This window comes from Symphalangus syndactylus, chromosome 5 (genome assembly GCF_028878055.3).
Source record: "Symphalangus syndactylus isolate Jambi chromosome 5, NHGRI_mSymSyn1-v2.1_pri, whole genome shotgun sequence".
Taxonomy (NCBI): Eukaryota; Metazoa; Chordata; class Mammalia; order Primates; family Hylobatidae; genus Symphalangus; species Symphalangus syndactylus.
The window spans coordinates 31,721,327-31,734,030 of record NC_072427.2 but is presented as its reverse complement, the minus strand read 5'-3'; the positions used below and the strand labels follow the sequence as shown (position 1 = coordinate 31,734,030).

Genomic DNA, 12,704 nt, shown 5'->3' with positions numbered 1-12,704 from the left:
ACCCAGAACTTGTCACCTGTCCAGTTTGTGGGCCTCAGCAGCAGTTCCAGGGCAGCCTCTAGTATGGGAACTGAGGTGCTCAGGGAGATGGTGGAGGTGGTCAGGGAAGGAAGTGGTCACTCCGTGCACCTCTGCCCACCCCCCACTCCCTGCCCCGCCATGACCAGCATCCCCAGGTCTGTAGTATAAGGATGATGTTAATGGTCAGGTACAGCTGCGGAGCAGCCACACCTCCATCTGCAACGCTGGCAGCCCACGCTCTGACCATCACATGTTACTCTTCAGAAGCCGGGGGCCCGTCCGTCCCAGCCTGGGGCCCCCAAGTCAGCAGAAGGCGCATGCCTCCTGAGTCCTTAGCACCGGGCTTTGTCCCAAGGTGATGGAGAGAACCCCCGCCTAGGCTTCAGGAGCCCTGTATTCTCTTGGCTGCACTCTGCCCTGCTGGGTGGCCTCAGGCAAATCCTTCCCCATGTGTCAAGTGGGGACACTTCTCAGTCCCTTCCACAGGGCTGTTGGAAGTGCCCAGGAGGCAGAGTAAGTAGGTGGCTGCAGGAGGCATCAGACCACAGAAGGAGAAGCCGGGATGGTTCCCTGGTTCAGGAGCTCATTGTCATAGGAGGGAAGGAGAAAGGAGATGGCCCCAAAATTCAGGGAGTAGGGAAGAGAAAGCCTGCGCCCTGCCCAACACAAGACCCCTGCCATGAGGATTCGCTCAGAAATCCTCACCATCCCCCATCGCCATCTCCTCCCTCCTTCCTCACCCTCAGCTCCCCCATCCCATGGCCTTCCTCATCTCCATGCCTGGAGAGTTGGTCAGAGACACTGGGGGGTGGTGGGGGAAGATGCCACAGAAGCAGGCAAGGGACAGGAGCTGCTGAGATGTTCCTTCAGGTTTCATGGAAGCTCAGAACTGGAAGCGCCAACTGCCCCAATTTGGAGATGAGGCAATCGAGACCCAGAGAGAGGAAGGAATGTGTCCAAGGGCCCCCAGTGTGTCCATGGCCGACTAAGGCATAGATCTTGGGTCTCCCCGCTTTCATTCCCCACTGCAGCCCTCAGGGGCTCCCTGGAGGCCTCACCTTCCAGAGCCCACAGATGGTGCTTCACCAGCTCCACTACCTCCTGCTTGTCCTCGGAGAGCACGATCCCAAAGCCGGCCAGCAGGTAGGAGACATCCGTGGTGACCCCTGCCCTCACCTTCTGGATGGTGGGTACCACGCCCACCAGCAGCAGCAGGGCCACCTGGAAGAGCCCCACAGTGAGGGCCCCATCCCAGGAAAGGGTTTTCTGTGCTAACAGGGGAGAATTTGGGGAAGAAACTGGCAGCACACGGGCTCCAGCCACATGCCCATTGCCCATCAGTGTTCTTATCTGCCCCTTAGAGCAGGGATCTCATGCCTCTAAATGAGGATATTACAGACAGGTGCAATTATAGCCTAATAGGCCAAAGGCATGCCTACGAGCACCATAACTTCATAGAGTCAGCCCTGCGTATCTGTGGGTTCCACATCCACAACCAATTCAATCAAGTGCTGATCAAAAATATTTGGGGAAAAACCCTCAATAAAAAATAACAAAATTCAATACAAATAATACAAATAAAAAATAATACATTAGGACAACTTTTTTTTTTTGGTGGGGGGAGGGATGGAGTCTTGCTCTGTGGCCAGGCTGGAGTGCAGTGGCGCGATCTTGGCTCACTGCAACCTCCACCTCCAGGTTCAAGCGATTCTCCTGCCTCAGCCTCCCGAGTAGCTGGGACTACAGGCCCGCGCCACCATATCCAGCTAATTTTTGTATTTTTAGTAGAGATAGGGTTTCACTACATTGGCCAGGATGGTCTCAATCTCTTGACCTCGTGATCTGCCCACCTCAGCCTCCCAAAGTGCTGGGATTACAGGTGTGAGCCACCACACCCAGACGTAGGACAACTATTTACATAGCACTTATGTTTGATATTATAAGTAATCTAGAGATAACGAGGCATACTGGAGAATGTGTGTAGGCTATATGCAGATACTACACCATCATATATCAGAAATTTGAGCCTTTGGATTTTGGTATGGAGGGGTGTTTCTGGAACAAATCCACCTCAGATACTGAGGGATGACTATGTCTGCACCTCTATCTATTTACCCATCATCTATCTATCTAAACTTTGGAATGTAAAATTTCCGGTTTTTCTATGTTGTGAAAGTAAATGAGCACAGGAACTAAAGCTGGACAGACTTGGATTTAAACTTAGGCTATGCTGAGATATTAGCTGTGCAGAAACTTGGCCAAGTCAAACTCACCTCTCCGAGCTTCCATTCTCCCCATCTGTAAAGTGGAGAATAATCATACCCACCTCCCAGGATTTTAATTGTTATTGTTGGTTTTTTCGGGTTTTTTTTTTTTGGAGGTGTGAGGCAGAGTTTATCAAACATGTTATCTCGCTAAATCTTCCCAATTACTCAAAGAGGAAAATTATTCTATTTCCTCCTTTTTACAGATGAGCTAACAGGTTCAGAGAGGTTAAATAACTTGCCCAAGGCCACACAGGAGGTAAATAGTGGAGCTAGGATTTAAATTCGTTTTTATGTGGCCTCCAAAATTAATGCTCCGAGTCACTTTGTGAGTCCAAGAATGAACATCTCTGCCCTTCTGGGTAGGCCAGAATTCCCAAGATGGCCTGCAGCACCTGGTCAGGGTTCTGGATGGGGCACCTGGAGAGCTGGGTTGGGCCGGAACTGCTCCAGGCTTGGGGGTTGAGGGCAGGGCTCCAGAGGCAGATGGCAGTACAGGGTGCAGGACGTACCTGGTAAATGGCCGTCCCTGTCAGTGTAGCTGAAAGCACCATCTTCAGCGGGAGACGGAATCCTGTAGTCCTCAAAGGAAGGAGGGTGGTGAACAGCACCACTCAGGCCCAGGAGCCCTCCTCCCTCCCAAGGGGCCCAGGAAAAGGGCCAGCAGGACCCTGAATGACCAAGGCCAGGCCAGGGTCTTCCCCCTGTCCCGAGCTGGTAGTTGTCCCTCTTGATGACAAGGATTCCGGGGAGCAGGAGCCAGTCCTCCACTGCAGCCATTCTGTGCAAGGGAGGGTAACGTCCCCTGTCACGCTCAGCCTCAGCTCCCAACCCCATACCTGGCTGTGGAGTGTAGATGCAGTGTCTCAAGCAGACCCGGGCCCAGGACAGGAGGCCATGCTTGGAGGTGTGGGAGCTGCAGAAAGACCCAGGCAGGTGCAGGGTCCTCAGGGGAAGCCCCTTCCCTGAGGGCCAGCCCCCGAGGCTGGTCATTCTGCCCCTCTGCCCCTGCCATGCTGCCCAGTGCCAGCTTCCCAAGCACGGCTGCTAACCAGCCCAATCCACTGGCCCACAGAGGGTGTGTCAGAGACCCCACCTGCTTCCCAGCTTCTTCCTGCAAAGGAGGTTCCTCAGATATTCCTCAGAGTAGCTGCTCTGCAGCCCCTGTGGAGACAGACAATTGAACAAGCAGATGAGACCTGCCTCGACCCATTCGTGGGTCCCTGGCTTAGGGAACTAGAGTGTTCACCAAGCAGGTGCTCCATAAAAAACCTCTTGGCCATGGCGGTGGTGGTGAGTGTGGAGGGGGCTGACCTGTGGGGATGAGGTCCGTGCCCTCCAAAGCTTCCCTTTTCTCTCTCACAAGTACAAGGCCAGTCTCCTATCAAAGAATCACCAATGCCAGGAAGTTCTTCCTAAGATCTGTCTCCAACTCTCACCTGCTTTACTCAGTCACATCTCATCACCGTTTCTTCCCACCCTTAGCCTTCTGGCCTCTGCTAGCTGAAACTGGGGCAAAGGGAAGCTTGTGTCCCAGGGGCACATCCTAGACCAGGACACAGGAGAGGGTCATTCCAGGTCAGACCCCCTCAGGCTTCTCCTCCTGCTACTGCGCAAGGGAGATCACAAGGGTGACCAGATTTGTCTAAGCCACATTCCAGGCCTTAAGCTGCCTGTGAAGTGGCAGAGGCCCATGGGAAGATGGGGTGAGCCCCTGCCCTGAATCACTGGGAGAACACAGGCAATTGTCACTTGTTGCCATGACAACCCTGGGATCCAGGGCAGGAGTGGGTCAGCTCAAAGCTTGCTGGGGGTCCTTTGAGACTTAAACCTCTTTGACCAAAGTCCAAAGAGGATTTTACACCTCTCAAGCCTGGGAGGAAAGGCTGGCAATGGAGAGATGGGTGGGGTGGTGAAAACCCTGGAAGAGAAGGTAAAGGGGCATGCCTCAGGCACTGTGTGGCCCTGGTGGGCCGCTCCCTCTTCAGAGCCAGCTGTAAACAGGAGGGGCCATGGGCTTCCTCAAGGAGTGTTAGCCTCAGCAGGGCAGGAGCTACAAGTGCTCAGAACTCCCTGCCTGCCACGTGGGAGCCAAGCCCGGAGTCCATGGGCCTTCTCGGACCAGAGTAGCCCAAAAGGGACCCGGGGCTCTCCATCCTGCCTAGGGATCTCACTCATTCTCTGGATTCAGTCTGACCTTGCCGAATTAACACCCAGTCCCAGCCCCTCTGCTCAGCTCCAGACTTTGAGCAGCACACCCTTAGGACCAAGCATCGTCCCAGGAGCACCTGCTCCTCCTTCCACCTTCCCTGGGCCAGCAGCTGGCACCACCACCTACCTGCTGGCTGCCCAGGTGCCTCCCATCAAGCCTTTCCTTCCCCTGCCCTGTCTGAAGAGAAGCCATGCCCTTTGGCCTCTATGTCCTAAGCCTTTCTCCTGAGTCTGTTCTTCTCTCCCCTTTGAGAGTCTCTGCAGAGCTTTCTTCTTCCTCCTCTCTCACCAGAAAGAAGTAGTGGACCCCGCCCCCTGCACCCACAGTCCCAACACCCGCTGCAGGTTTCACATTGCACTGTAGGTGTTTGGTGCTGCATCTGTCTCCCCCACCACACTGGGAGCTCCTGGAGATCAGACACAAGTCCATCAGCTCCAAGTCCACAGCACTGAGCCCAGGGCCTGACATACGGTAGGTGCTTAGAAGGCTTTTTAGTAAGATTGAAGTATCTTCTAAGAATTCTCTTTTACCATGATGCATTCATCCGTCCATCCTTCCTTCCATACATCTTTCCTTTGATCCATCCATCCATCCATCCATTCATCCATCTATTCAAAAATTCAAAAATATTTGCTGAGTATCTATTAAGGGCGAAGACCCACCCAGTGCTGCAAACATAATGAACAAAACAGACACAAAACCATCTCTTCCCCTTTACTCATGCTCTTTCCTGTGCCTACAATGCCTGCTCCTTATTCTGTCAGTCTACCTCCTCTAGGAAGCCCTCCCAGCCCTCCCCTTTATCTGAAATTATTCAACCACATCCAACCTAGAGTTGATTCATAATGCAGTTCTGCCCTGGGTGCTTCCTGAATCATCTCAGTACATGCAGAACTCGGATTAGGCACAAGGCTCCACGCTGTCTCTCTCCAGCCGGATCTCAGTGTTTCACAGACAGAGCTATGACTCTCCTGGCTTCTGACTCAGTTCTGCTTTGTTAAGTCCCTACTATTCACACAGCCCAGTGCCGCGGGCATCTTGGGTGCCAGTCAAGGGCCCAGCCCAGCCTTTGCCTAGGGAGGGAGGACTAAGCAGTCACTCAGCAAACATTTTCTGAGCATCTGTTCTGTGCTGGGCCCTACACCAAGCACAGCCATGCATCTGGGACCACAGATATGGGGGAGTAGGGCTGTCTTGGGTGCTGAGGAAGAGCTCATCCCAGGTCTGCCCCTTTACCTTGGAGCCTGCTCCTGTCCTACGGCTGAAGCTTCTCACCAGCTGCACAGGGTACCAAAGGCTCAGGAATCCAAGGCCCAGCAGGAGAGGCAGGGAGGCCAGCAGGGAGTAGTACTTGTAGATCTGGACAGACAAACACCCAGACAGACTACCTTCCACCTTCTTCCCCCAGCTAAGAACCAGAATCCATTGCCCTTCCCACCTCACACTGGGCCCTGAGGATGGTCTAGAGGGCCATGGGAAGGCTTCAGCTCTATGGTTCCCAACCTGCCACCCAGCGCAAACCTGCCCACTTCCCCTTCTTGAGCCCTGCAGAGATGCTCACCCCTCCCCCAGGCTCCTGGACCCCCACGGGCCTGAGAGGAGCCAAGAGGAAATCACTTGATTCCCTCCTGCCCCCCACTGGAAAGGATACCTCTTTCTGTTTCTGTGTTCCTGGAGCATTAGGAACAGTTCTGAAAATCACACGAAAGCCTGCCTTTGCCTACATAGAGTTTTCAACCTGAGCATCAGGAAAGTCTATGCCCTACTTCCCAGGGCTGAGGGCTTCCCGGGGGTGGGCATTTTGTATACTCATTCATTTATTTGTTGGTTCAATATACTTTTATTGAGAGCTTAGTATGTGCCAGGTTCTAGGTGGTGAAAAAAAAGCTACCAAGTGCCCCCTCTCAAAGCAACCTTAGTCTTCACCTCCACCCTGAGGGACTGGTGTTACCAGCTCCATGGACGGATGGAGAAACGGTCTCAGAAAGGTGGCACTGTTTCCCCAAGGCACTTGGTACCACCTGGCATCATTTTGTTTGTGTGTCGTGTCTCCCCTTCTGAAATGACAGCTCTTGGGAAGCTAGGGACTGCGTTTGTCTTGTTCACAGCTGTAGTCCAGTGCCTGGAAATGTCCCTGGTGCAAAGTATGTGCTTCAAATATGTTGTTGAACGAATGAGTGAGTGAATGAAGTGGTGAATGAAGCTGGATTCATACTCAGGTTGTCTGGCTCTAAAGCCTGTACCATCACTCTTTGAGTTCTAGACAGGACAGCTTCACAGCCCCAGCCAGCAGCCAGTGAGCAAGGTGCTGAGGTGCTGGAATTCTCCTCTTGGCCCTCTAAGACCATCCCTGACTTCGCACTTGCTGGCCTCCATCACGCTTCACTTCCATTCCCTCTCCAGCCTGACCAAAGGGAAGCTGGGGAATCACTAACACAGGCGTTGGCGGTGGGGGCCATTTCAGGCTTTCTCTTCCCCCTACTCTGCCCACTTCCCCTTCTCTGCCACCTCCTAGACTTAAAGCTCCTGAGGGCTGGGCCCAGTTGCCTTGTTCCCTGCCTCTCCTGCAGAGCAGCCAAGCTTGGAAGGGGCACGTGTTTGAAAGCATGGAATCCCATGCACAATGGAAGGCTGCAGGGCGGCCCGTCATAGAATCAGAGCTCAAAGGAGGCACTGTGGTTTGAGTAGGTTGCTCTGTGTGCCCCTCTGCCCTAGGCCATTGTGATCAGTGGTTACCTTGGGCACCTGGGGACACTCTGCCCTCTGCCAGACCTGGACCCCAAGGTGGGCCCAGGACAGCGTGCTGCCGAGCAGGTGTGCAGCTGTGTGGCCAGCCGTGGCACAGGCGGCCAGAGGGTAGTAGAGGGCAGCGTAATAGAACAGTCCCAGTATCTTCCAGGCCCCTGGAAGGTGAAACAAGCAGAGAGACTCATGCTGGAGAGGCAGACATGGGGCCTGCAGTGAGCCCACCCAGGCCTCTCTCCTGTCTCCAGCTTCCAAGCCCTTCAGCACGTTCAGTGGGCAAGAACTCTAGGTTCAAATCCAGGCTCTGACTAGTCTCAACTCTGTGATCTTGGGCAAGTTACCTCTTGGAGCCTCAGTTTTCCCATCTGTAAAATGGAAATAATCACAGTATATTAGCAAGAGCAAAATGAGAAGGTGTATATATAATGCTTAGCATGGTGCCTGAGCAAATACTCAATTTAAGATACTACTTCCCTGGCTCTCAGTTCCTCCACTGCAAAATGGGGCTAATATGCATACTTTGTGGAATTGTTGTAAAGACTGGATGGTCTAAAGAGGTCATGTCTCAGGATAGCAGCCCATCTCGTTGACAGCTGTTCCTGTTACCCTCATCTCCTTGAGCTAAGATTAAAACTCCAAGACCCCACCCCATCCACATCCCATCACACCAACCCCAGGGCCTGGGGGTCAGTGGGTACCTTGGCTGGGTGCTGAGGCAAGAGTCAGGAAGGGCAATGGGTCCTCGTCGGGGAGCAGCAAACACAGGGAGCTGAAGAGGACCATGAAGACAGCAGCAGGCACTGCCTGGGGCCTGTCCCCAGCCAAGAAATCCACAGGGCTAGCACAGAGGCAAGGACAGGGCAGGAGGGAGTTGCTCAGCCCCTGCACCCCCATCACCTCCCAGCTGTATTCCATAAATCAAGGAGGTGGAGTCAGTCCCACTTTCAAGATGGGAGAATAAGGCCCCTTCATTCATTCATTCCATAGATATTTGTGGAGTACCTCTTATCTACCAAGCTCTGGGCCCTGTGCCAAAGGGACTTGGGACACACATACAGTGGGAAGAAGCCCTAAGACTGCTCCCTCCGCCCACCCTGGAAGCTCCAGGAAGCAGCCACCTCCACACTAATTGGTCTGTCTGGGCTGGCAAACCTTCAGAGAACTCAGCGAGTCACAACATCCTTGTACAACAGCCGCCGCCCTGGGCTGGGTGTGGACCCAGGGCAGAGGGCAGACAGCAGGCATAGCTGTCCCAGGCATCACCCCTATGGGCTCAGGGCAAGCCACTCAGACCCTCAGCTTCTGCACTGCAGCTTGCATTCATGCTCTGAGAGGTTCATTCTCCCTCAAACACTGCCCCAGCCAGGGCAAGCTCTTTCTGGGGCCAACCGGAGACCCCAGGCTGGTTCCCCACAAAACCAGCACAGCAAGACCTGCCTCGGTGCACAGTCTGGGTCTGGGATGCGAAGCTGTCTACACCAGGGAGCCACCCATCACCTGCCCCAACCCTGTGGTCTCTCGCGCACTAGCTTGCCCAGTCCCATCTCCTCAGGATCATGCCTGTCCAGGCTCTGGGGTCACAGGGCTGAAGGAGATAGCAGAAGAAGGCTCCAGCTATAGGGGCTAGATGTCAGTCCCCAAAAATCTGCCTTCAAGCATTAGGGTCCAGGTGATACCCTCAGGGAAGATGAGGGTCAAGATGGCATTGGGATGGTCACGTCAATCCACACATGGAGGGCTGCCTGAGAAGGTACACTCTGAAGCTGGGTCCTGTCAGGCTTGTTTCCCTAGGGTCTGGGTTGGAGTCCTTTCTGCCAGGTGGGCTTGAGCAAGTCCCTCCCACTTCCTCTGGGGGTCCTGATTAAACCTGGAGACCTGGGTGGGGGTGAGGAAAGCCCCAGGCTGAGGGCAATAGGGATGTCATTGAAGCCAGAGCTGCCTTTTAGGTACCTAACAAATCTCCCACCCTCCCAGAGTGACCCTGTCAGCTGGGTTCCCTGAGTGGGGGTGCCCAGGCCATGGCACCAACCTGGGCAGGCCGGGCCTGCCACGCACACAGTCAGGCCAGAGCTGGCGGCGCCTCACCAGCACGGCCAGGAGCAGCAGCACAAGGATCTGAAAGGAGAATGCAGACGAGGGCTTGGGGCGCCCAGGCCTCCCCTGAGGGTCTGAGTTTGAGGGCTTGGACTCAGGCCCCAGGATATCCCCTACCCGCCCAGTGCACACTCATGTGGCATCTTGGGGACTGGTCAAGGGGTGACAGACATCTGGGAGTTTGGACTTGCATACTGGTTTGGGCCCCCAAGCTGGGAGAACTCCCAGATAGCTCCCCCCACCCAGGATCTCCCAGGGCCCCCCTTCACCAGCCCCAGCGGGGAACACAGGTCCCACTGCCCAGGCTGGCAGCAACTTGCAAGCCAGGTTCAACTTGGGTTGGACTCACTGACAGCGAGGCCAGGCAGGCGTGGTACAGGCCAGGTGGTACGCTGGTGTGGCAGGAGGGCACTTCCCTGCAGGGCAAATGAAGGCTGGCTCAGGCCTACGTCAGGCCCCCCTGGGTGTGCAGACGGGTCTGGGGTTCAAGACTGTTCACACTGAGGCTTTACCCACTACCTCCCTCAACCCGCTGATCCCTCCTATATAAGCCTTCCCAGTCCCACCTTCTCAGGGTCATTCTGGGGCCCTCGTGTCCCTGTGATGTGCCGGCCCCATGCCAAGCTCTGGGGTTATAAGACTAAAGGAGATGGGAGGCTCCCAGGAGAAGCAGAGTGGACCGGCTTGGCCTGATCACTTTTTTTTTTTTTTTTTTTTTTTTTTTTCTGAGACAGGGTCTTGCTCTGTCACCTAGGCTGGAGTGCAGTGGCTCAATCTCGGCTCACTGCAGCCTCCTGGGCTCAAATGATCCTCTCACCTCAGCCTCCTGAGTAGCTGGGACTACAGGTGTGCAACACCACACCTGGCTTTTTTTTTTCTGTATTTTTAGTAGAGACAGGGCCTCACCATGTCGCCCAGGCTGGTCTTGGATTCCTGAGCTCAAGCAATCCTCACGCCTCAGCCTCCCAAAGTGCTGGGATTACAGGTGTGAGCACTTATTCTTGCTCACCCAGATGCTTCCTGTCCTTCAAGGCCTCCCCTCTCCAGGAAGCCCCTCAGACTGCTCCTGGTCTCACAGACCTCTTCTCAGAACTGCGGTTGAGCGCACTACCTGGGTCAAGCAGTCAAGGGTTTGGCCCTATGATTCGCCCTCTACTCACTGCCATCTGAGATTGGTCTGTGACTAAAATGATCTCCCCTGGTCCCTCTCTTTTCCTGCTTCCCTCTCACTGAGAGCCTCCATGGACAGCCATGCAGGTTGCCCACTGCACAAAGATGCTCAGCCAAGGGAACGAACAGGCCACCCTGCTCACCAAACCCAGCACCTGCCCTGGGTTTGCACCTGGGTGAATGCACCTAACTGGAGATCCCTTTCTCTAATTCCACAGAGGCTCCCTATGGCCTGGCAATGGTCCTGCAGTCACCCTGGCTGAGCACAGAGGTAGACCCACAGTGGAGATAGGGGTCACTGAGGACAATGAAACCCTCCGCTTCCCCAGCGGAATCATGTGGCAGAGAAAGGGAGTGAGGCAGGAGTCCTGAGCTCAGGGCTGGCCCTGGCCCTGAGAGAGTAGGCAGGACTGGGTCCCTGGGGAGCAGGAGAGCTCCGGGTTTTCCCAGATTGGGCCTGGGAGAGCCAGAGGGAGGATGGCAGCATGGGTGAGGCCAGTGGGGTCTGGTGGGCGAGGGCCTGAGATGGAGCCTGGACTGCCGCCAGTCCCTGCCTGCCCAGAGGGCTCAGCCGCCCACCAAAACACCCTCCACTGTATGAAGAGAGGCATCAAGGCTGCATTATCCAGGGGAGCACAGAGCCCTGGGACCCTCTGCTGGGTCAGCTTGGTCTATCCTGCTCGCTCAGGAAATCCCAGTGGGCAAGCGGTGGGAAAGAAACCAGTCACTTGGTGGAGAGGCAGAGTCAGTCAGCTCTGGGCAGCTTCTTGGCCAGGAGACCGGCCTCTTCCCAAAGTAGAACTGGGCTCATGAGTAGCTGCCATGCAGGGAGCAGGTTCCCATCGTTGGCGCTCCAGTCTCAGGCTCCCCACCTCCAGCTCCAAGGCCTCTTACTCTGGCGTGTAGGGCAGCCCTCCCTCTCAGCCTGCATCTCCCCGCATGACTAGGTCCTGCTCCACCTGTAAACCTGGGCCCGGCAGGGACTTGGAAAACTGTCCCTGGAGTAGTTTGACCATTTTCCTATGGACCTTATCCCAAACCAGCCCCACCCCCAGAAATGCCCTCCAGGGCCCTGTCTCGGGGAGCCTCTGGCCCTTTCTGTATCACCTGAGGTCCCCATCTGACCTCTCAGCTCAGTGTGAGGGGTCAGATGGGGATCTCAGGTGGCACAGAAATGAGCAAATGTTTGGCTAGTGGCTTGTGGCCCCATGTTTTGTGCCATGGGACAGGCAGGATGGCACAGACATAAAGACCTTGGAGAGGGTGGTGAGCTTGATCCTGGGACAGGCACAGCAGGTGCTGAAGGATGCGGAGGAAGGAGAACTTTGGGCAAAAGGAGGTGGTATCTGATCGGAGTTTAAAAAATGGTTAGTGGCCAGGAGCAGTGGCTCACGCCTGTAATCCCAGCACTTTGGGAGACTGAGGCAGGCAGATCAACCAAGGTCAAGAGTTTGAGACCAGGCTGGCCAACATGATGAAACCCTGTTTCTGCCAAAAATACAAAAAAATTAGCTGGGCGTGGTGGCCCGCACCTGTAATCCCAGCTACTCGGGAGGCTGAGGCAGGAGAATCACTTGAACTGGGAAGGCGGAGGTTGCAGTGAGCCAAGATGGCGCCACTGCACTCCAACCCGGGCAACAAGAGCGAGACCACCTCAAAAAATAAATAAAAGACGGTTAGCACCTCTTTAGGCAAAGAAGGGGAGAGGCAGCTCCAGGTGGAGGGAAGTGCATGAGGAAGCAGAGGGGCAGGCGACAGGCAGCGTGGCTGGGGCTGGGCAGGCCTTCCAGTTTGATTGCAGCCCAGAGGTCAGGTGAGATGAGGTCACAGCAAGCATGGGAGGCCCCGGGAAGCCACTGAGGGTGTTTGAGCCATTGAATGTTCTGGATTTTAGGAAATTTCTGTGGCTGACTCCACTGCCATCAGTGTTCATCCACCCCAACTCCAGCCTGAGAGTGCTGGGGCACTGGGCACTCCGGAGTTCTTCAAAGCTCTGAAGCAACATGTCCCCAGGGTGTCTGACTCACACAGACAGAGGTGAACCCAAGTTCATTTCTTTGGGATTCCCCTGAGCTCCCAATTTTCTGCTCCCACTTTGGGGGCAGGGGGATGGCAGGCAGCTCAATTGGTTTGGCTAAGTAGATTCAAACAAATCTCTTTGTTCTTATGGGTGTCATGCCCTGCAGTGGGAGAAAGGA

At 55.0% G+C, this 12,704-nt stretch overlaps 1 protein-coding gene across 7 annotated transcripts in view; it reads right to left on the bottom strand.

Annotated features, from left to right (window-relative positions):
- Positions 1 to 12,704, bottom strand: part of STRA6 (signaling receptor and transporter of retinol STRA6) — a 30,598-nt gene that overhangs the window by 8,592 nt on the left and 9,302 nt on the right. For 4 of the 7 annotated variants that reach the window (XM_055277802.2, XM_063638764.1, XM_063638762.1 and 1 more), the window contains exons 3-12: positions 9,686 to 9,752; positions 9,272 to 9,357; positions 7,941 to 8,080; positions 7,584 to 7,607; positions 7,234 to 7,400; positions 5,734 to 5,856; positions 3,382 to 3,449; positions 3,125 to 3,201; positions 2,798 to 2,859; positions 1,080 to 1,242 (exon numbers count right to left, since the gene is read on the bottom strand). In XM_055277802.2, the coding sequence (XP_055133777.2) occupies positions 1,080 to 1,242; positions 2,798 to 2,859; positions 3,125 to 3,201; positions 3,382 to 3,449; positions 5,734 to 5,856; positions 7,234 to 7,400; positions 7,584 to 7,607; positions 7,941 to 8,080; positions 9,272 to 9,357; positions 9,686 to 9,752 (977 nt within the window). Of the gene's footprint in view, positions 1 to 1,079; positions 1,243 to 2,797; positions 2,860 to 3,124; positions 3,202 to 3,381; positions 3,450 to 5,733; positions 5,857 to 7,233; positions 7,608 to 7,940; positions 8,081 to 9,271; positions 9,358 to 9,685; positions 9,753 to 12,704 lie in introns of those variants that run through there. The other 3 variants (XM_063638766.1, XM_063638765.1, XM_063638767.1) reach the window with 3 other exon arrangements.